At 40.1% G+C, this 23,464-nt stretch overlaps 2 protein-coding genes across 3 annotated transcripts in view; both read left to right on the forward strand.

Moving 5' to 3' along the window:
* Positions 1 to 582, forward strand: part of BEND5 (BEN domain containing 5) — a 31,774-nt gene extending 31,192 nt beyond the window's left edge. For both annotated transcript variants that reach the window (XM_075710948.1, XM_075710949.1), the window contains one exon: positions 422 to 582. In XM_075710948.1, coding sequence (XP_075567063.1) covers positions 422 to 582 — 161 coding nt within the window. The remainder of the gene's footprint in view (positions 1 to 421) is intronic.
* The window catches only part of AGBL4 (AGBL carboxypeptidase 4), a 970,183-nt gene that overhangs the window by 623,271 nt on the left and 323,448 nt on the right, over positions 1 to 23,464 (forward strand). The window lies entirely within an intron of this gene.

The following is a 23,464-nucleotide window of genomic DNA, read 5'->3' on the forward strand; positions in this document are numbered from 1 at the left end:
ACTTACCATCTTGGAGGTGTAAAGGTAGGAGTGACTCACAGAGAACTGTAGATAACAACAGTTCTACTGAGACCGTTCAGCTGGGAGAAGATTCTAAATCTGCTGTGAAGATATGGACAAATACAAGAGTTTAGGCAGGCAAGACTGACACTGTAAAAGGTTGGATTTAGTCTTGTTTCTGTATAGAAAGCCGATTAATGTAGTCACAGCATAACTGGAAGTTGGTCATGCCAAAGATTCAAGCCTGGTGAAAAATCTTGTCTTTAACAAGATAGCCAGTGACTCAATTAAAGCTTCTGCTGTCTTGCAACAAATATACACAGTCTTACTCAGTGCTGTCTCTTGAGTAGATAGCCCAACACAGGGCTATATTATTTTCTAAAAATATCCTAATGGCTCTTTCCTTTTTTTTCCTCTCCAGAATGTTTGTATGATAGAATAGCACAAGAAACTGTGGATGAAACTGAAATTGCACAGAGACTCTCCAAAGTCAACAAGTACATCTGTGAAAAAATCATGGATATCAATAAATCATGTAAAAATGAAGAAAGGAGGGAGAGTGCAAAGTACAATTTGCAATAAATTTTGGATTTTTAATAAAGTCTTAGTGTTTTACTTAAGTGTTGTTTTTTGATTTGTGTGGCATTTTTGCTGATGGAAGAAGCTGACTTGAAGCGTTACTCTCCATCTATAACTGATTCATTTTTTGAGCAGTTCTGTCAAAAGCCTTTCTATGGTGTAACCTGCTTTTAAATAATGTAAGATATATTGTAAGTCCACTCACAATGAAACAGTGAATTTTCAAAGGTTTTTTCCAATGAGTTGCAGTATGTTACCTGCAGTTCTGTATATAGGTTGTAATTCTGCAAACACCTACCCATTTTGCCTACATTTTGTTTTATTGGAGTTAGTGGATGTAGGTGCAGTAAACATCTGCTTAGAAGGAAGAACTGTACAAAATCCACTTTGCTATTGGAAAGGGTTTTATTGTATTTTACAAAGTGTTTTTCTGACCTGAAATTTTAATTGTTTGTTTTTATAAAACTTTGTTTTGATCTCTAACAATATATTTGGTCAAAACCACACAAAGAATGCTTCTTTTTCACTTATTATCTTGTAGTTAGATTACCATTTCTGTCATAGTTTAAAAAAAAAAAAAACCGAAACAAAGAAGCCAAAGTTGTAATTTGTAAAATCATGATAATTTATTTAAAAAAAAATAAATTTAAAAGCAGTTCTTTTTCAGGCACCAAGGCACTTTTCAGATTTCTGGTTATGGTACAAAGCTCTTCAGTATGTCCACATTACTGTTCTTGAAACACTCTATTTTTAATGTATTTTCAAACAATTTAAAGATTGCCACACTATGGCAAGATTATGTATAATAGAAAATTTAGTACCAATGCCTCTGAGTCCATAATTTAACAGTGGACACTTTTAGCACATATTTAAATTAAAAATAAAAATAATTTTCTACACTGATGTTAGACTTGCGATGCAAAGTTATAAGGAATAATTTGTTGTCTGAAATACCTTATTGTCTGTAAGTGAAACAAAATAACCTGAAGTCTTGTTTCATGAAGGATTTTGAGAATAACATTTCTGGAGATAACTTAGGGCCTGTACTGATCAATTTTGAGGATTTGTTGTATTAGTGATCTTAGTAAACCTTCCATTTGTTTTGCACACGCAGGTGTGATTATCTGCCTTTCAGGCTGTCTGTCCCCGAGTATATCAGTATTTGTTCCTTTTCTACCACAGAAATTCTGCTTCCTGTAGTTTTGAAAGACTTACCGTTTCTTACCATCTTCGTGTAGCACTGGTATATCCTAACGTTAAACCTATTTCAATGTCCTGTATGCATAGATAACTTCAAAGGAGCAATGCAGGGATTCTTTAGAGGGCTGGGGAGGATGGAGGAAAGAGGGGAGGGGAGAGGCGGAGGCGTGCTAGAACTGCAATGCCTGTTTCAGACGAGATGGAGAAAAACACGCTGTTGTCTCTTCCTGTACACCACATGTGCTTAAATGAGCCCTTAATTCAGGGCATAAGTATTTGTTTTACGCTTTCTAAAGTGCAATTGCATGATTGGCTTGTGCCAATCCAAGTGCATCATGCTGCCAAAAGAGTACACCCCACTTTAACTGCTCGTGTCCCTGCGTTCCCATCCCTTCCCTTAAACTGGCACTTGTGATTGTGCAGATGTGTTGGATATCACTGATTTCCAAGGTTCGTTTCATAAGGACTGGTGCCAATAGGATGGAGCCAGGGAGCACTCATAGCGAGGGACGGGAAGAGGAGGAGTGTCTTTTTACGGTGGCTTATGCGTATTCTGAAATTGCATTTAACAGCCTAGCTTGTCTTCTGTTAATCTCAAAGTGTTCTTAGGTAGTGTTTAATGAAGTGCATAAATGTTTATGCTTCCTAGTTTGGGATGCTAAATAGCAAATTAGTGTTTATAATGTCAGTGCATGTATTCTTTTATTAATTAAAGAACAAAATAGAGATAACATTGAAGAAACACTTAAACAGCAAGTTACCAATTTTCAAGCAGACTTGTGAATGTACAAATTTTTTTAAAGTGTTATTAGGACAATCCACTAGTTTTGGGGAAAATGTCCATAATTTCCTCAGTCTTTTGCGGCTTAAGTACTAATGTGTTTTCATTGTAACATTCTTTAATGAGAAGATCATGCTGCAGTTCTTAGAAGATAAGCCTATTTGAGACAGCATTTTATGAAACCTGGGAAAAGCAGATTAGAATTTAATTAGAGTTAGGACTCCAGCCTGGCCCCAAAAATGAGAGATTCAAAGTCTTTCTGCAAAACCAGCATACTCTTTCTAAGGCTTCTCCTTGACAGTCCTGTCCCATCAGATGTTAATGCTGCATATGCCTGAAAAATTTCAGTTTTCTCTTTGGGGAAGGTGTCTTGGAAGTCTTCATTCATTTCTTCCTGGAGTTTCTATCAGCCCAGGTCCAACAGACAGTTTTTAGCAGACTTCAACAGGAGTATTTGGGTGGCACAAAAAGATTCACTTCCCTTTGAAGCGTAGCATTGTGGGGGACTAATACTGTGTCCTTTGGACTGGGCAACTGGCATTTAACATGAGCATCACCTGAAGCTTTGTTGAGTTATGGTAAAGGAATAGGGCATATTAAAGGTAATATACCTCTTTATTGTATTATAACTTGAACTAAATATTTGGATTTCTGAAAATAGTTTTCTGCTAATAATAAGCCAGTTTTGTGCACTGTAGTTGTAAGGCAATGTGCAGAGAGGTCTGTAAAGCATAACAGGTGTGTATGAATAACATCTTTGCACTTATATTTGGTCATTACTCTTGCCTTTTCCCTCCCTGTGAACCCCTATGAAGACTGTACAAGTCTTTCCCAGTGTGTGTGTTTCAAGTAGGGAAATAGGCTACCGTTGTCGTGTGTTCCAGCATTACCCAAGGCAAAATACAAACTTTAATGGGGTGTGCTTTTCTGCATTGAAATAGTGGTTGATATTTGTGAATTTCATTTCACTATGTTATACTGCATTTATGGCCAGTGCTGGTTTTGTTGGTATGTTAATTCTCCCATAATCATGCCTGCCTGTACATAGTTTTGCTTTGTTCATGATGCATCAGCCGTGAATCTACCATAGGAAACTTTATGTGAAAATAGCGCCTACTAACTTTTTCCTGCTCTAGCTTAAATTCATACCTGTACATCATGTGAAACAGGAGAGAATTTTGACGTAAAATGAAGTAGGTTTTATTATACCATGTAATACCCTCGTTCATCATTCTAAGGTTTGTGCTGTGCTGTTACTTCATGCTGTAAACCTGGATTTGTAAGTATCAGAAAGACACAGATTTAAGAGGAACTGACTTTTTGTCCTGAGAGATCAGTGCATACTGTTTACTTCTTTTTTAATCAAAGAAGGAAGAAAGTATTACTGTTACATGAATAATCTGATCCTTTGTTGCCACACATCGCTGCTGTAATTTGTGATATTCACAACCTGATCCATATTAAAGTGCCTCTGGCACACTTGCAAGGAAGCAAGATTAGAGTTAACAAAAAGGGCTTTATTTTCTATTAATGATTTTATAAGGAGAATGAGCTTCCTATTATAAATTTAACTGAAATTCCTATTATATTAAAGGAAAGAATTTTACCACAGATATTAATACGTCAGTCAAGATTTCTAGCCACTCAATTAAAAAAAGAAAGCTAGTATTTGTTAGAGAGAAAAAAAAAAAGTGTTAGGTTCTGCTGTTACAAAACAGGTTTGGATTTAGTGATGCTTTATAGAGATGGGAGGGTTTTTTTTTTTAGATACAGCCAGACTAAAATACTTCCTTAGTCATGTCAAAGTTGACATATAAGTAGAAGGAATTTAAGGTTGCATTTGGTTAGCTATTAAGCATGACTGTCAAAAGAAGGTACCATCTCCCTGTGGGAGGTCACTTCTTTGCACTGTACCTTTGATGCTTTATCTGATAGATTACTACGATGCTGCTTTGTTGTTTTAAGCATAGGTTATTGTCCTCTTGGAAGTTTTAAGTAGCAATAAATTTAACTTCTTCTGGATTTAGTGGAATTGTAAAGATAATTCAACTTCACACTTCCAGAATTTGTAGACCTTTAAAAAATAAAGCTAAGTGCTATTCATTGTTAAAATAATACCATCTTGATGCAAAACCTCAAAGGAGTGAGAATGTTCTGAATTGGGAACATTCTGTATTATCTGTAGCCAAACTGTGCATCAGCTGCATTTGTAACTATTGAGAAACCCAGACTTGCACTGTTTCTGAAAGGGAAAGTAAGGTTGTGTCACATGGAGCTATATTGAGGATTATTTCAATATTCCATCTTTTGGTGTGAGAATGGCCAGTCTTCAGAAAGGTACAAAGATGAAACTTGTGCTTCTTCAGGTGGTAGTTTTCTCACTATTCTTGAAAATATTTGTCATTCTGTGCATGCCTTTAGTCTTGGATTGATGAAGTCAACATCAATTGCTTAGACTTTATTGGTGTCATTTTTTTCATCGTAACAGTGTGGAACTGTGAAGTGATTCATACAACACTGAGGCAATAAAAATGTTATGAAGTGCTATCATTGCATCTTTCATGCTCACTAGCTAATTTTTAATTTCACCATCTTGGACGCTTTTTCATTCCCTCAGGCTTCCTAAATAGGAAAGGAGAATCATTTGGACTTGGAAAACAGGAACAGTGATTCAAAAAGGAATTAATTTACTCGGCTGTTCATTTGCTTTACTTTTGCAATTATTTCTGCTGTTTGTTTGAACAATAACGTTCATTCTATGCATCAGATACCCGCTTGTTCAGTCCTGCAGTGAATTCAGAGTCCTGTGGTTGTGACATCATTTGTTTATCATAAAGATGAAAATACCTCACCTATGACATCAGACGAAGTTCCATTATGTCTGGATCAGAACAGAGGTGAAAGTGAGTCTGGGAGGAGAGGAAGAAGCTGAGCCTAAAGGATTTTTTTCTGTGCTGCCTTCTGACTAGAAAACTTCCTATGAAGGAAATTATTTCCTCTGCATTTATAGCAATGTTATGTTCCTTGTTTATTAATAGTAAAACGTAAACAGAACTAAACTCTTTATTAGTATATATTTTTAATTAATTGGGCTACCTATTTTCATATTAGATTTTAGTCTTTAGTGACTTGAAATCAGAATCACAGAAAATTTACTGAACACCCAAGGGAGGGGGAGGCTGGGGGTGCCTTAGGTTTTATTGTAGTTTAACAATTGCTAGAAGTCCTGTGAAATATAAGAAACTATGCTTGTTGGTGCTTGTGTATCCTTTATAGTTAGCGTGAGCTTTCGTGCTTTTGGAGTGGAGAAAGATGTAGGTTTCATGGGATTGGCTGATTATCAGAAGAACTGGCTGTGAACACCCTTTGATGTTCACCCTAATGAATGTGAAGGATGTACTGGGACAGCTGTAGCGGAAATATTTCTGATAGTGCCATATCACACTGGTACCAGCCCCTTCCACATGGGACTCAGATGAATGAAAAAACTTACATGGGAGAGTTTAATATTCTTTATTTCATAGACAAATGTATCTTTTAAAGTCTTTCCCAAATGTTTATAGAAATGTTACTAAATTGTAGTGTTTTTTTTTTTTAAAAAAAAAAAAAAAATGTATTTTCATGTGTTTTCCATTTTTGTTGCATTAGCAGAGTAGAAGTTTAATGGGAGACATATTTCTCAATGTTTGAGTTGGGATATCAGCCCAATGATAGCTGAAAATAGTCCATTTTGATAGACCATATTCTTCCCTTTCCGTATGGAGTCCTCTGCAGGATTCATGGAGGTGCCTTGTAAAAAATAATTCTCAAAATAAGCAGGATTGGAGGTGGATGGGGCAAAGCACCTGTCTCCAAGTTAATGTTCTGTGTTTCCATTTCTTAAAGTCTTAGATTATGAAAAGCTAAACCTCCTGAAAGTAGGATTTTACTTTTTTTTCCTTCATTGTATATTAAAATTCTTTGACACTTGCTGGTTTCTTCACATTTGCAAGGACACTTTCATCCTTCCAGGACCAGTGTACACTGTCAATGCTGCATTTCACAGCACATTCTTACAGGAATAAGTAATTGAGGATGTAGAATTTGGGGCTAAGCAGGGGTGAAGGTGATGTTGTAGCATTACCTCTGCTTTGGAGTACAGTGCAAGGAACCACCCTCCTTGTTAGGATAAGGTAGGACAACCTAGAGGCTGTCTTTTCTTTAGGTATAGTCGCCTAAAGGCAACTCATCCAACAAAGATTGTTTACTGCCATATTGGTAAATATGTGCAGCTTCCACGCTGTGGATTTCCTAAACTTAAAAAGTAATGGAGATCCACTCAGCAGCACCCAAATGCAGAGGACCCTATGGTACAGGAAGCCTAGGAACAGGTTGTGGAGGTGTCACGTAGGCCTTTTTACCTTCCCACAGAGAATTAATACATGTAATTTAGATGAAGTCAGTAGCCAAATAGCAAAATCTGAAGCAGTTTGACTGGCATTTAAGGTTTCAATCAGTGAGAAGTTTTATTAATTAAAAAAGTCCAATCACTCTTACGTGCCAAGAATTTAACCTTTAACAAGTAGAATAATCAGCGTTTTCTTCTGCAGCCAGGGACTCTATCTAGAGCAGTTACACAGCTGGATGTTTACAGATGTAATGTACTGTTATTCTGTATAAATCTGTCTGTGCCATGTAAATCCACAAATTGATAATTTTCCTGATGTTAGCCAGCCCTGTCTGCTTTCCTGGTCTTCATTTCTGTTCGTTCTGCAAGTGGCAGGCAGTCTTCTGTGCTTGCCTTAAAGGTAAAGAGATGGAAGCATTTCACAATTCCTGCCTTGCAAGTTGTCAGCAGGGTTCTGAGGTGAAATACTTGCTTGTTATTCTTGGAGATAAGTGACACAGAGCTAGAGCATTTCCTTAGGAGATCTGCTAGTACTGCTGTCACCGTAAGGCAGACTTTGCAGTTCAGGGACTTCACATAGCAGCGTTTTCTCTTTTTTTCTTGCCGTGCCAAAGCATAGATTGTAGCAAAGAAAAATTTACTCTTATATGAAGGTCTCAAAGAGGTAAGATGGAGTAAGCCGATCTTTCAGCAGTATCTCTTAAAAATGTTCTTTTCTCAAAACAAAGGATCCCCTGCTTTCTCAGAGGCTCAGTGGCCTGGAAGTTTCTCACCTAATTGCGGTGCCTAAGTTTGGATTATCATTTCCATCAGATAAGCAATGGAAAGCCTTAGGAACTTTGACAGATTATACTGATTTATGACTTTAAATTGCCTTCTGGGACTCCCTTTTTCCATTTACGGTATGAAAAACAGCCACCTGTTGATCTCAGAAAGGAAGAGCTATTTAAAAATTCTGTGCTCTAAGTACAGTTCTTGCGAAGGATGTTCTTAGCTGTCAACTTACATGCCTAAAGGTGGGGGGAAAGACTGCTGTGGTGCATCTGCTGGTGGGTCATTCAGTGAGATGGTGTGGTCCCCTGCAGAACATGTCAGGAAGATTTGGTCGTTTGCTCCTTTGAAGAGAAACCTTGGCTGGACCATAGCATGCTGCTTAGAGAAAGAAGCAGTCTTGAAAAAGCATCAAAGTATTAAATCTATCTTTTCCTTTAGTAGTTTATTCCAGTGGGTAACTACCCTTGCTGCTCAACTGGTGCCTTATTACTGTGTGAATTTTTCTGGCTTAACTTCCAATTCCTGGTTCTTGATTTGTCTTTCTTAATATTCTCTTGCCTCAGTATTTCTCCACCTCATGAACATCTCAATAGACTGGGTGTCTTCAGTCTTCCACTACCACACATTTTCTAGGTTGTGACTTGTTCAAATGCAGATGTGGCACTTTGGGACATGGTTTAGTAGGCATGGTGGTGTTGGGTTGACTGTTGGACTGATGATCTTAGAGGTCCTTTCCAACCTTAATGATTCCTAGTTTTACTTTCACTCCAGCCACCAAGCCAGGAAACATGAAATTAATTATTACTCAACCCTTAATTGGTTTAGTGGTGGACTTGGTAGTGTTAGGTTAATGGTTAGACTGGATGATCTTAAAGGTCTTTACCAACCTAAATGATTCTATGATTGTTTTTGTAATATTTTTCCTTTACATCTATCCAAATTCATTTTAGTTTTATGGAATTACTTTTTATAGAGGAATTCTTGATATTCTCTTAAATACCATATTAGTTAATGTGATACAATCTCATGTTTTAGGACACATGTTGCTTTGTGTTCGACTGTCATATACAATAGTTGTAATTTCATTTTGTGGGGCAAACTTAATTTGCCTCTGTAGAAAAAACTGATATTTAATTGATTCTTGACCAATTGATGTCCCAGTGTAATTCCCTTTTTACTCTATTATTAAATATAGCTCTGTCATGAAAATATTGTTCTTAAAATTAGTATTTATCTCTAATATGCTTTCCTCTTTGACTTGATACTATATATGTGCCAACAATAAGACAAAGCATGTTTTTCCTGCTTGCCAAACTGCTTATTCATGTATTCATAGCTCAGCCAGGCAGGTGGGTGACAGTGTCAAACTGGGCTGCAAAGAGCAACAGGTGAGCAAGAGTTTCACAGAAAAGAGGACACCGACATAATAAAACTTATAAGAAAGGGAAGGCACAGTCATGTTGCTATTGTTAAATTTTGTACCATCTTCAAGATAGTTATGAAGTTTTCTTGGTTGGTGATACCTCTGCATTGCCACAGAATGGTGAAGAGCTGTTATTGTTGCGCTGTTATGTATGCTCAGAATGAAGGGAGGGTATCCTTAGGGAGAGACAGCATCTTTTGTGGAATTATTTCATTCTGGAGCCTCCAGCCAAACCCCATAAAGTAATCAGACCTGACAAGAGAAGAGCTTGCTATACATCAACCCTTGGTGTGTCTACTTTGATAAATTAAAGGTTGCTTTGGATAGGACTTACACATATTTTGTTTGACCATGCCTGTTAAATAATTAATATTCTTAGTTAACCTCAGAGACACGATGAGGAACTGCCAACTTCCTCCACTGAGATGGTTTAATGAAAATTGTTCTTTGCCAGAATTTTGAAGGTCAAAACCGGCTTAAATATGTAAACAGAAATTACATCAAGGTAAAGCAAAAAAACTTGTAATTAATCTTTTTTTAAGAAGTCCCTTCCTTCCTTTGAGAATTTCGAATAGTGTCAGACAAGGTTCTAAATTTCCTTCATCATCTCTCTGAAGATTCCCTGTTAATTAACTTAGTCATTTATAAATGTTATGAAATCATGTTATTGGCTTACTTCTATTTGTAAAGGCATCAGGAAATTTGTGTACTGCACCTTTTGGAAAGTAATTAATGTTTCACTCTTAAATGCCTATTGATATTTTTGTATTTCCTATTGATTTGAAATTAATACCTCTGCCAATTTAAAGTTCACATGCTGGTTCATCCAGGTTTCATTTACGAAGAATGGACACGACAGCATTGTTGAGCTGATCCAGTTAAAATGACGACCCTCATCTGCTGAGCTCAAGAAAAAAATACTTGCAATGTTCTGCCTAATCCGGGCTTTCTCCCTCTCTGGGGGTGACCGAAGGTGGCCCTTTCCCATGTGATTTGGGAGGGGCTGTGTAGGTTTTAACTAACTAGAAGCTTAATGGGAGGGGTAGGATCAGAGCAGTTCAAGTGGATGTTGTAATACTGAGGGCAGAAACCAGTTGATTCTCTTATGATCCCACCATGGTGCTACTTAAATACTCTGGGCAAGGCCTTGGTGATGTTTTATAGGGTTATGGGTGGTGCAGAAGTTGCTCTCATGGTCTCCCTGCTTACCTGACTGATCTGATCGCCTGTTCTGGAGGTCAGGTAGAACCTGTATCTGAGATATTTCAACTTTGTGGTGCAAGATGTTGCCAGTTTTTCATCCTTTGTGGGTAGAGGATTTGCTGTCTCATCATAACCTGACCTGTGGTGGGATCCACAAAGTACCACTTGATCCACTACCTATGGCAGCTCAGCTAGCTTTGCTAGGGGGAGAAGAGCAACATTGCTAGTCAAGAGGAGGGCCACTGTGCCCTGCCAACCTCCCGTGCTCCACAGGTGAGGGCGTGAGCTTGTTACAGCTGACACAATTTGAGAGTCTTCTGTATCAGGTTTGATTTGGATCGTCAGTACTTCCATGGTGTATTATCTACCACTGCACTGTCAGCTTGTAGTGTTTAAGACTCACCTTATGTGTTTAATATAAAAGTTGATGGTGGTCAAGTTATTGTAACTTGTGTGGCATTAACAGTGAGGGAGTCTGCAATTGGGGGATAGCCTGCACCAGTCATATATATATATATATATGTGTGTGTGTGTGTGTGTGCACTTATGGGTGGGTTTGTCCCAAGCTGGTACTTTGTGAGAAGTTCCTCTAACCCACTCCTCAGTGAACCTGCATGGCCCTTTCTTCTTGAACAAGGAATATACAGGTAGTTCTGCAAATGTTGGGGATCTTTTGTTGCTGGCTAACAATTAAACTCTTTTCTTATCTGGGAAATAAACTTTAGTGGAGCTTTTTTAGCAGAAGGATGTCTTGTTGGTCAGTATTGCCTCTGCTCTGCAGTACTCTATTTGTACTGTCAGGTACCCCAAATGTAATTACTGGAAGAATCAGATACAGTATGATGAAAGGAATTCATATTTGTTATTCAAGGGTTTTGTCTTTATTAAATACTTCAGCAAAATTTCAGTAACCAGTGACCTCTTTTGAGAAGTGACTCATTGCATTTTAAAGGCTTTATAACCAAGTCATCCCTTCTTGTCAGAAACATGAAAGATGAATAGATGGTTCCTGCCTGCGATTTCCAGTCTCAGGGGAAGTCCCTTTTCACTGCCTGTGGTGATGCTCAGCTGCATCACTGCTTTTAATTGCCTCCAGGCTCCTGCAGGACTTTGTGTGTCCCCTCTGGCATGACCTACATCCTTGCAGAACCATGAATCCCTTGGCACTGGTTAGTGGAGTCTGAGCTCAGGACAGAAAGTCCTGTTGTTGCTAATCCCTAGCTGTCTCCCAGTGCTGTAAGCTATGGGCCAATCTCTTTCTTGTGTCCTTAAATTCATCTGGAGTTATTTTGCCTGTAGAAGGATACAAACGAATTTTCACTATTAAAGATGATGGTAGAAAATGTGAGTGTTGTCTTGAGCATTATGGATACCAGGTGTGTTATTACATGAAAAACCAGAGAAGGATGTATTAAATAGAGCACAAGTACCTCATCAAATCAGAAATTCATACATCATAATATATATGTATTTTTTTCCCTTGACTGAGGGAATAAACAGTGAAGCAATGGTTCCAGCTGTAGCCTGAATTGCATTGCTGCAGGTCAAATCAAAGACAAGTGTAACAATGTGTCAGATAATTCAGTTTAATTTGGAAGGCTTAGGTTAATGGAGGAATAAGATGATATTTAGGGTGAATTACAGTAAACACTACAGTCTATTATGGAAAGGAAACATTTATACAATATAAGATCAACTTGTTCATTTTGGGAAGTATAGCACTCTTCTCCAAGAATGTCTGTTCCACCGTTCTGTAGTACTGAAGGTGTATGGACCTGCTGTTGGACTTCGTCACACAGGATTGAAGTTACTGGACCTGTACTGTTGAAGGCCCAACGTTACTCAGGTGCATCAGTTCCTATTTTGCTCTTTCTACACATAATGGTAGATAAGCCTAGAACATTGATCTTCAGGACTTGAGCAAACATTGCTGCCAAGTTTTAGCAGCTTTTTCTCTGTCTTTGAATTGTTTATGAGAGATCATATCCACTCTGCTTTTGCTGGACCGAACTGTCTTTTAAATTTTGCTTGGGAGATAGTCTCACCAATTCATCTGCTCTTATCCTAGTCAGCTGCTTCTGTACTTGTCTGATCTTTCTTGATCAGTGGTGTGTTGTGCTGAATTTTATCTGGGTTGGTAACAGTACGTTATACAGTGACTTTATCTTTCTAGAAATGCCTTTCTCTAGAAATATCTTCTGTACTTTTCATGGCTTTGTCATGCTGAGGGCTCATAATTCAGCAGTAATCAATGACTCTGCTGAGGTTCTTATCCTTCCTTTGAGTTCCTAATGTATACCAGACTTCCTATCAGTCTGTAGGAACTTGTATTTAGGCTGTCAAGCTTAATCTCACCTCCATTATTCCACTTCTGAAAGTCATCTTGAGGGATCTTTTCTTCCCATCTGATATTTCTCTGCTGCTGCATCATACTGATGTTACCTTCCAGTATGGTGCCATTAGTAGGTGTCTCTAGGGTATATGCTTAACCAGTGCTTATATGAAAACTATTTTTGCTTTTATGTGGATTTGTACCTATTCTAAAACTGTTTGTAAACATTTAATGAAGCCTCAGATTGTCCCAGTGGGGCAGGTAGTTTTCCTAACAGTAAATGACTGATAATGCTCAGAAATAGGGAGATGATGACTTGTTCAGCATCATGCCTTAAGTCAGAAATGAGCACTGATAACATAATCCCAAGTCCTCTGCTCTAAAAGTCAAATATCACCGTATGCCTTTTATCAGGAGACTATCCAAAGGGTTTTAGAAAATGTGGTATATGTCAGTGCAAACTTGAGGCTGGGATCTGGAAAGCCATCTAGAAGAAAAATTTAATGGAAACTGAGTTTTCAAAGCTCTTGGGTAGCTTCAAAAAGTGAAGCCTGGATATTTTAGCCACTGGTATTTTGATGGATATGCTTTCTTGGGGTACTGTATGTGTACTTTTCCTGGGTACTGTTACAATATCAGGTGGAGCTTCACCGTTGCTTTTATTTATGTATTTATTAAAGATGAATAGCCCAGGTGAGCTGATAGTACATAATGCCACACTCGTGTATTTGCTGTTTCAGTAGCACTTATCTTGAGGACTTTCGGCAAGATTCATTTGAAACTTTCCAACTCTCGAACTGCACGTGTAATATCTCTGAAAAAAACCCAAATATCCATGTTTCTCCCTGATGCCCCCAATTCTGTTTGTCATTGTTGTGTTTATTGTGCAGATTAATCTCGAAGCATGGAGTGATTGTGAGCTTAAGTAATAACACAGAGTGAAATCTCCTAAGTAACCAAGTTACAGAGAGTGCGTTCATGAAAAAATGAGTTCTAAGCTTCGCATCCAGCTGTGTAACATGGCACCTCCCTTGTAGTTTGGATTAGCATAATTTCCTCTGCTGCCTCAGCACCGCCTTGATTTGCTTCATTTCTCCAGCATCCAAAACATACAGGTTTCCACAGAATTTGCCACTTTGGGATTTGCACACAGCTTTGCCTGTCCATCTTCTGAAGCCGTCCTCCTGCCTCTGAGCCAGGGAGAAAGCACTCCAACTTTAAGATTCTTAACTTAAACAAACAAACAAACAATTTTAAAAAATCGTGCAAATTACCTTTATTGGTTGTTTTGGGTACAGGGTAAGATTACCCCAGTGGTGTACAAAGGTTGAGAATAGCATTTATCCCTAGATAAGATAATCTTTTGATGACAAATTTGCAATTAAATTGCTGCAGCTTAACAAATTGTAGCTTTGTGTAACTGTTTCTGTATGAGAGCATTTGGTCTACAGCAAGTGCAAGCTTAAACCTCTTCTCTGCAAGCCAATAAATGTCAAAATACTTAAGGGTTTTGCTGTGGAAGTGCACACATGGAGGGTTACTATGGCTCCTGACACACGGTAAGAACAGGAGTCTGAGTGCTGCTGTGGGTGAGGTGGATGCCAAGGGTTAGAGTGAATTGTGTTATCGGGTTCCCACTGGAAAAAATGGATTTTTTTCCCATTTCCCACCATTTCACTTGAAACCAGAATGACCCCAAATTAGTTTTGTTTGTGGGAGTTTCCTATTACACAGAATCACAGACCTGTGCTTGTTTACAGGTCCTAGGGCAACACAAATCTAAATAAAAGTGTGTATTTTCTTTTTGACTATCTGGATCAAATTCCAAAGACATAATCTACTCCTAAAGCCCCAAGTCTGACGATCTTGTTACGTTCCCTAATGTCTGCATGTTCCGTGCAATTCAGCTGCAGCCCTGACTGGCCCTCGACATGGCATGTGGCGCAGGGCGGCACTGTATGCCTATTAAAGTCAATGGGAACCTTTCCAATGGGTTACGGACCAAGCCTACAGAGAAGGAACCTGCCTTCTTAAGGGATGCACATTAGCAACCGTATTGCTCAAGCTCAGAGCAGATACAGCGAATCTGAGGTGGCCTTGAGAGGAAGTTTCTTCTGTGAGATTTCCTATTATGGTATGTTTACATTGCTGCGCATTGTAAAGAGGATTTCTTATGAGCAGCTTTTAATCTGCTCTGATGTGGAGTGCAAATGCTGTTCTGACATCAATCGTGCTAACAACACACTTGTACACAGACTAACAGTCACCTTTTAAATATGGGAATCACAAATACACTTTGACAGAAAAATATATTTAAGCAGTTTCAAGTCTGTGCTGTAATAAGTAAACCAGCCATTGTATTCCACAGAGCTGCATGCTTTAAATGCCTTACAGAAAAAACAAACCCTAAAGTGAATCACAGTAATAGAAAAGGAAGTGTTTACATCTCTCAAAACATTCTGTAGAATAATCATTCCTTCTTTTTAAATTTCATTTCAGCAAATTTGAATCCAAATGAGATGAAGCTTGAAACATAAGCTTTCATGGTAAGGTACAATTCAGCATGTAATCTTTTGCAGGTGGCTGTTATTCGTTTATTATTTGTATTTCCATATTGCTTAGCAACCCCAGTCCTGGACCAGGACCTCCCTGCTGTAAGTGCTCTGCTAACATCGATGGAATGGATGGTCGCTGCCTTGGAGAATGCACTATTTTGTACTGAAGCCAAAAGTAAACTAATGATTTCTCATTCCATCCTCTCTGAATGAGAAAAAATGAAGGCCAACTAAAATTTAGTTACGTGATTACCAGTGCATCTCTTGAATTAACACAAATATTTGGGGGCCTGTCAAGCATGCATGCTCAAATGTGTGTAGTTTTTCCAGATTTCATGTCCTGATGGCTAAAGCAGGGAATGCAGCCTCTGAGAGTGGGGTGCAGGCCAGGTTGCTCCTCTCTGAATAACCATTTGGTGACAAAGTTGCTCACGCAAGCAAATAACTGCTCATGCTTTGCGTGCCCCTGCAATTAAAGAGGAACAGCCTACCCCACATTGCCAAGTACTTAACTAATATCTTCTCTGGAAGTAGCATGGCACCTGTATCCTTCAACTGATACACGCTATGTTATATACATTTACTTGAGAAGTTATGTTAAGTCAACATTTGTGAGTCTCTATCCAAGTCCCCATTTAACCTCTTAAGTAGAAATGTCCTGATTTTTCAGGGGAAGTAGGATTTCTAGAAAGTGATAATACCTTCATTTGAAAGCTGGAAAGTTGGAAGAAGTAGACAAACTGTTGGTCTCAAAGTCCTTTCATCAGCAAATTCCAAGTTAAACGCAGCTCAGACACAGCTGTGCTTGAGCACTTGGGAGTAGAGATTGCTGTTGTGGGGCAAAGAGGAGCATCTGAACATTGGCTGCTGCTTCTTGTCAATCATGACTAAGCTATTAAATGGTGATATTCACACCTCTACTTCAAACCCTCCCTCTTGCCCCTGTAGCAGCCCTGCCTGCATCAGGCAGCTTGGTCCCATTGCCATGCTGCAGCTGTGGGCAGGATGCAGTGCAATACCACTTTAGATAGGAAACGTGATTGTCTTACACTAGAAGAGAGCTTGGATGCTAGACTGGTAAGAACTAAAACATGAACACTGTTAAAATGCACCAGGGGTTCTCCAGCGCTACACTAGGATGTGTTTGGCTCAGAAGTGGTGAGAATAATTTGCTGGTCTGTGATGCCACTGCCCAAATGCCATGCAGGATCAGGCCATGGCCAAGGGCCTCTGGACAGCTATCTCAGGACATCGGTGGTTTGCATATGGTGGCTTATTTTAATAGCAGGCTCTTGTGCATGGAGGTCATACGAGGGAACCATGTAAAATGCCTTTGTATCAAGAGGTTAAAAACAACTTATGTTAATTCTGGATGCCAGCCAAAGTTACCCAGCTGTTTGGCTGAGACTGGGAGCTAACAGACCAAAAAAGGACACACACAATTAAAATGTCACTCTCGGGGGGGGGGGAGGGGGGTAGGGGAGAGGTGGCCATCAGTGAAACAAAAGTGAGGCAGGCTTGACTGCAGCAAATGGCTTGGGAGAGGGTGGCTCGTGTGTGAACGCTGTGGGCACGTGTTCAAGTTCCCCCTGAGTGCCCTGGGAAATGAGACGAACCTTCCTGCGATGTAACAGTGGGTACAGGGATGCTCGTGGTAATGAAGGACACCATAAGCTTCAGTTGCTGGAGCTGTGTGGCTGCAGTGTCGCTAAATGAACTTAACATTGGAGACTAAGGATGACAACTACCTGATGTAGAATTTACCTTTGTTGGGGGGGAAGGAGGTGACAAATAAAATATTTTTTTAAATGCTCAATGTATTATCGTTCCCAAAGCCATAAGCTGCTGTATTTCATTTCACCAGCTGTAAGTACTGATTTACTAGTCTGTAACTGCCATTTTGTAGACAACCATTCTTAATTTCTAAATAGTGTCCTATTCACAGGTCAATTATTGCTCTGTAAATGCCAAATATTTGGACTCTGAACACAATGGCCCATGCTTCTAGCTTGAGCTTTCCCCGACTTTACTGTCCCTTCCTCCTTTCTGCCCATGAAAATCACGTTGCCTGCGTGGGAGCACATTTCGTTGTGTATTTGCCCTTCTAATGGTTTAACAAGTTGAGCGAACTTACTCCTCTGTACCCAAATACAAAGAAATCCATCTGAACACTCTGAACTTTCCCAGCAGAAATGTGGAAGCCGGTGAAATAGCCAGTCTTGGATCAGTCAAGTGTTCTCTGTCAATAAACGGTTCTGCAGAGAGCTTTCTAATGTCTGGCTGCATTGGTAGTCGTTTTCACAGCAGCTGTAAGACGTACAAGTGCCATCTTTTCACCCTTGAAGTCATTGCTGGTGGACATGTTGCATGCTGGTTAAAAATCAAAAATGCCTGTATTGTTCAGTGTTTTCTGAGTTTGTCTAACTTTGTTCTATCTGATATGACACTAGATAGCATGAGGTTTGGCTGGAATACAAATGAAATGCTGTGATATGCAAGCCAGTCCAAAAGGTCTAAGGGAGAAAAGTTTAATATCAATTTAGGGGAAAAAACAACAAACATGATTTTATTTGCTATCTTCATAGGCCTATAGATCATCAGTGATAGTGATGTAAAACAGCAGACATCAATCTTTTCCCTACCGAAAATGAAGCCTAGGTTGTCAAAAGTAATTTACCTTTTAAAGGATCTTGATGTGTGAAAACGTAAGTCCTTTACATAGGAGTAGAGCCTAACAAAAGGTAGGAAATATTTTTCATGGAAGCCTGATGAACTCTGATTCTTTGTGGTCTCATCACATGTTTTCAATGAGAAAAGCAGGGTAATTTCAAGCTCCAAATCCAGCTTGGCTATGAATTGAGGCAAAAAAATGTTGTATGCATCTTTGCAAAAGAGGGAAAGGGAAAAAAAAAATCTTACTATAATCTTCCTGTAAAATAATCTAAAACTGATGCTTATTCTGTGCTTGTGTGCTTATAGCTCACAAAACCCTTTCAGAGAAGAACTTGCCTTCCTTGCATCAGGGACTTGGAAATGGAGATGTTGTGTGGCAAAGGTTTCTTAAACTCATTGCCTTGGTTGCTTTCAGAGCTATGAATCTTAATCCTCCTTCCTCCCAATGTAGTTTCCTGGCTGTTGGAAAAAATATGATATACAGAGCTTGTGTTAGTGCTTCCCTCCTTCAGAGTGTTTAATTCATCTTAAAAATCCTTGTCCTCACTTGCTGCCTGGAGTACCGTCCCATCTGCCTTTTGCCTCTTGACTCTAAACTTGTTGCATGAGCTGTCTTCATTTGGAGGTCCTTCCACCTGATTGCATCCTAGATCATCTTTGATGTGACTTCTGTCCTTCCTGTGTCACTGAAATTTCTTCTGTACTTGGTCTCTTGTGTTTTTTCTTCTCCTCTCCCTTTGTTTCTTTGGCTTATTTCCTGAAGGATCTGTCACATTCTCTTGCTGGAATATTATAGGGGACTCCAGAGGTCTCTCTCATTTTCTTCATTCTGTATCCTTAGGTAAATTAGTTTGCTATCTTCATGGGTTCTGACTTCTGCTTGTCTCCGACAGATCTGTCACTTTCTGTCCAAAATAAATTATAAGTCGCCCATAGTAACTCCATAGGTAGCTGGCTGTCAAACTTGAGGTTGATTAGAAGTAAGCAATGAAGGAGAGAACTGAGGGTTTTATGGGACAAGACTAGTGAATGTGAATGGGATGTAGGCATACTGCAGGGAGGTCTTAAGAGATACAGGACAGGGATATGGGCTGTTGGCTTGGAATAGAGCAGTGAGAAAAGGAGCTGGGGATGTTGGGTGAGGAGAAGCTATCAGGAGGACATTGTATTGAGTGGATAAAGGATGAACATGGACTCTTGTAGAGGGCTTGCCAAAAGAACTGTGTTGGGAGGCAGGTGGAGGGTGTAAGACCTGAATTGCTGAAAATGAGGCTTTGTTAGTTGTGCTGCACATGGAGCAACTTGTTATAGCTGTGAGATTAATGAATGAAGGAGTGCCCGCAGACACAAGACATAATTTTACAAAGGCATCTCAGGGATGGTGAGGGAAGAAAGGTAGGCAGATTTGTGGCTATGAATTCTTTGATTGAAGTCCGTAGATGCTGGGGCTAGTTGGTGGACAATGATGGAAACTCTGTGGATAACACTGCCCTGTGAAGGAGGCGGGGGGGCAAGAAAAGTGTAACAAGGAGAGTCAGTCCAGAAAAGGCCCCAGGGAATGGCAGGAAAACACACTGAGTATCCACATGCAGTAGAATGAGTATCTGGGCACAGGAGAAGAGCATTTACAGGATCAGAGAATTAAAGTGGTGCCTTTTTCCTGTCAACAACGCAACCTCTTCTGCCATTGTCCTGGTGGCAGGAAGGAATTGTCCTCCCCAGGCCTGGCTTCTCTCACCTAGCACACACACGACCAGCTTCTTCAGGTATTTTCCAGTGGCTCTTCTCACCTTGAACAGAGGCTCTGGCACTGTTTTCAAGAGGGTTTTAACACATGCTACTCACTGAGCTGAAAGAAGGGAGAAATTTTTTCTCAGTATTGATGCCTTAGGAGGAGAGGGACTAAACTTTAAAACGTTTATAAGGTTGTAAATGTAATAGCCTGACAGCTACTTTGTTAGCAATAGGTTAAAAAAAAATAAAAAAAGTTCAAGCAGGCTCCTGTTAATTTATTTCTAATTATCAGGAATGATCATACAGTTTTAAGGCTAGAAAGAATCATTGTCTTCCTTCACAACCTTGCCCTCTGATTTCCACTGCCCACCTACTGCTCTGTTTAAGCTACGGCATCTCTTTTTGGATACAGCCCTCTCATTCCTGCCTGCCCAGGCCAGGGCAGTGTCACAGTGATCTCAGCCTGACCCACAGATGCTGCAGTTCAGTTTTCCATTTCTATGTTCTTGTGCTTTGCCATAAATTGCAAGTAATGAGCACATAGGTGCTACATGAAGACTGCTGCATTTAGAAAACTAGAGACTTAAACCACATGTTGGTTTAAACCTGGGGTGGGGGGGTAATAATACATTACTTTTCTACCCTACCTGAAATACTAAGTTAAAGCAAATCTCTGTTTGTTTGTTGGTTTTTTTATATATATATATATAGTGTTATTATTTGTATTATTAGAAATTAAAGCACTAGCCCCAGATCTAGATTTCCTCCCCTCCCCCAGCAAGCATCCTTTCTGCCCAAAGCTTTCTATTACATTGTAAGATTACTGAAATCCCCTGGAACCTTCAATTACCACAATTGGTGGAGATTTCTGTTTTTCTGCAGGTCTGGAATCACAAGAGACAGACATTTCTGCCTTTGTATGTACAAGAGCATATGACTGGAGTCAGCAGCTGATCAGTCTAATGTCATCTGACAATGGGCATGTGGGATTTTCCGGCACAGAAATCAGTGAACTATTCAAAGTTGCTGCACCAGCCCCTGTGTTTCTTTCTCAAATTAGAGCTTACAAATTTCAAAGAAACTCACGGAAGTTGGGAAATGCCTCCCAAAGAGGCGAGGTACTGCCAGGCTGCCCAGCTTTGCCTCTCTGCAGGTCAGGAGCTCTCAGCTTTGGCCAGACCCAGAACCAGGGAGGGAACAGAGGAGGAAGGTGGCTGCAGCTTTTGCTGCTCTGTGGCTCCCAGCTTTGCCCTGCTACTGGTCACGTCTCTCAGGGTATTATTTTTTGCACCTGTGCTGCATGTTGTTGGAGATTTGCCTGGCTTGGGGCCTAGGCGGGTCCCATGTTATCAGCTGTGGGACTGGAGATGACTCTTTCATCAACACTGTACTGGCTCTTCCGTCATTTTTCCCAGGCGTAGAGCTGAGATAATGCTTTCTCTGTCTTGCACAGTACTGTAGGAATGGCTGTCCCCTTGCATACTGCTTGGAAAACATAAAGTTCAGTAAAAATACTAACGTGTGGGTTTTTAATGTGCTCTCTCTCTCTCAATAGTCTAGGGTGTTATTTCTCATATAACCAGAATTTTTTTAATATGCCTTTATCTCAGTGTTGTCCCTTTAGACAAGGCTTTTTAAATTCAGCGATAACTGGGATTGTGGTCCATGTCACACTCAGTGGATGGAACGACCATAGCTACAATGGGCTCATTCTGGTTTGCTCAAACTATAAACAGCGTGCAGGGAAAAACTTTTTTGCCTTTCATTCTGTGTGTAGCCTTTTGATATTAGTAGCTGACAGATTTCCACTTCTTAGCATTTGTTATCTGCTTTGTATATGCCATTTGTTATCTCCTTTGTATATGACAACAGCGTAAGGCTTTTGTTGTACATATTTTTAATAAAAAAGCCAAAATGTTTGAAAGCTAAAACGGATATTACTTTTCTCGTGGAGCACACAGCCTTCTTTTGATAGCCTAAACCTTCGATAAAGTGTGTTGTAAGCTAGGCACTCTATTTAGAAAGCATTTAAATGCTTGGGGGTGGGCCTGTTTTCTTTGCAACAGACTAGCATTTTGTTCTCGGAGACGTAGCAACGAACAGTTATAATTATAGATAGTGCTGAGATGTGGCATTCAGCCTTTGATTCAGAGCTGAACTCTTTCAAAATCACATTGCTTGGATTTGGTGCCTGGCTTCATTCTGTCAGAGGGACTGGGGGGCAAATCTGCAACAGGAGGTGTAAACGCTTGGCTGTACAGTGGCTAGCTGTGATCACTACTCATCAAGTGTAGCTACAGCCAGAAGAGAGCCCTGTCCTTTATCCAGGATCCTGGTGTGCTAGGCACTGAGAAAATACCTAATGAAGAGCAGCTATTGCCGCAAAGGTTTTGCAATCTGCTTGTGAGGTATGGCACAACAGGCAGAAGAAGGAAGCTTCTCCACCAGGAAGCCATGAGACGCGGTTGCCTCATGATCAAAGCCATCAGCAGCGCTATCAGCACTCAGCCAAACCACTGGCAACGGTTTTGGAGGTCTCCTGAGAGTTTTGAAAGGCTTTGAAAGTGAAGGTTCGACCCTAATGTTTGATGCTGTAGGGAAGGGCAAACCAAACCAGCGTACTATTGTACGCTGAACTCTTGTGAACTCTTCCTTCTCACTCGGATGTTTGTCTTAGAGGCCCTGGGCTAGAATATCTCTGTGGCATTTCACCTCTTGGCCCAGAGCCCATCATGGCGCTGCACAGCAGTGCATAACCTTGCATAACTGTGCCTTGTTATGAATGATTGGAGAAGATGCCATTATGTATCTGCTTCTGCCAGCAGGCACTCCCCAAAAAACCCACAACACCACCCTATATCTAAAAAAAACCAGGCACCTCATGAATTCTCAGAGCCTTCGGTACGCTGCTCTGGTGCTGCACATGACCCACAATATTTTCAGTTTGGCTCTTTTCACAGAAGTCTGCACTTTCCTCTGTGCTGTCCATTTTTAAAATCCATGCTGATTTAAAAAAGCAAGCAAGAAAAAAAAGACACAAAAAAAGGCTTCTCTATAGCTGTGGCATATGTCCTCCCATAAATCCCTGTGTCATTACGATTTTCATGTTGGCAGGTTCTTGCACGTCTTTTTTATCTTGCCTTTCTATGGGATATTCCCTCTTCTCACACTCTCTGTCCTTAGCAGTCAAGGTGAATCTAATGCGCATCCGTCTTAGTGCGCCCCTGCCTCTCTGTTTCATTGCTGATGATCTGTGGATCGTGTGTGAAAGTGCCTTTATATTACAGAAAGAAAATAATGAACAGGAAGGAAATAATGAACTTAAAAGGAAAAGTGCTGAAGCTGCTCATAGTGAAAGTTTTTCCAGCAGCGCAAAACAGATTGAACCACAGTGACAGGAACAAACTGTCAGTAGGAGAGCTAGAAAGTGTTCTTCCTTTGTAAATAAACTGCAGAAACTCCTCTCTGCAATGTGTTTATGCACTCTGTGAGAGATAGGCATCTGTTCACGTAACCCCTGGCGCTAATCAGAAAATCTGAATCTGCTTATCAGCTCTGCTCTCACCGCGCTCACCCTCCTGCTTGCATTTGGCTCCTCTTTTCACCTCCGCTGCCTGGTTTGGGATGGTTTGAAGGGAGAGTAGATCAAGCGTTTCATCTGGGTTTGCTGCTGGAGCCCTATTTTCAGGGCAATGTGGGATGCCCTTCCTGAACCTCATCCCCATGAGAACCTGACCCCCTCCCTGAGATGCACTGGGGGGGGTGCCTGCAGCTCAGAGAAGTCCGGTTGAGCTCATGGCAGACCAGTCCACACAGTTTGATT

The sequence above is a fragment of the Pelecanus crispus genome, chromosome 5 (assembly GCF_030463565.1).
Source record: "Pelecanus crispus isolate bPelCri1 chromosome 5, bPelCri1.pri, whole genome shotgun sequence".
NCBI classification, from domain to species: Eukaryota; Metazoa; Chordata; class Aves; order Pelecaniformes; family Pelecanidae; genus Pelecanus; species Pelecanus crispus.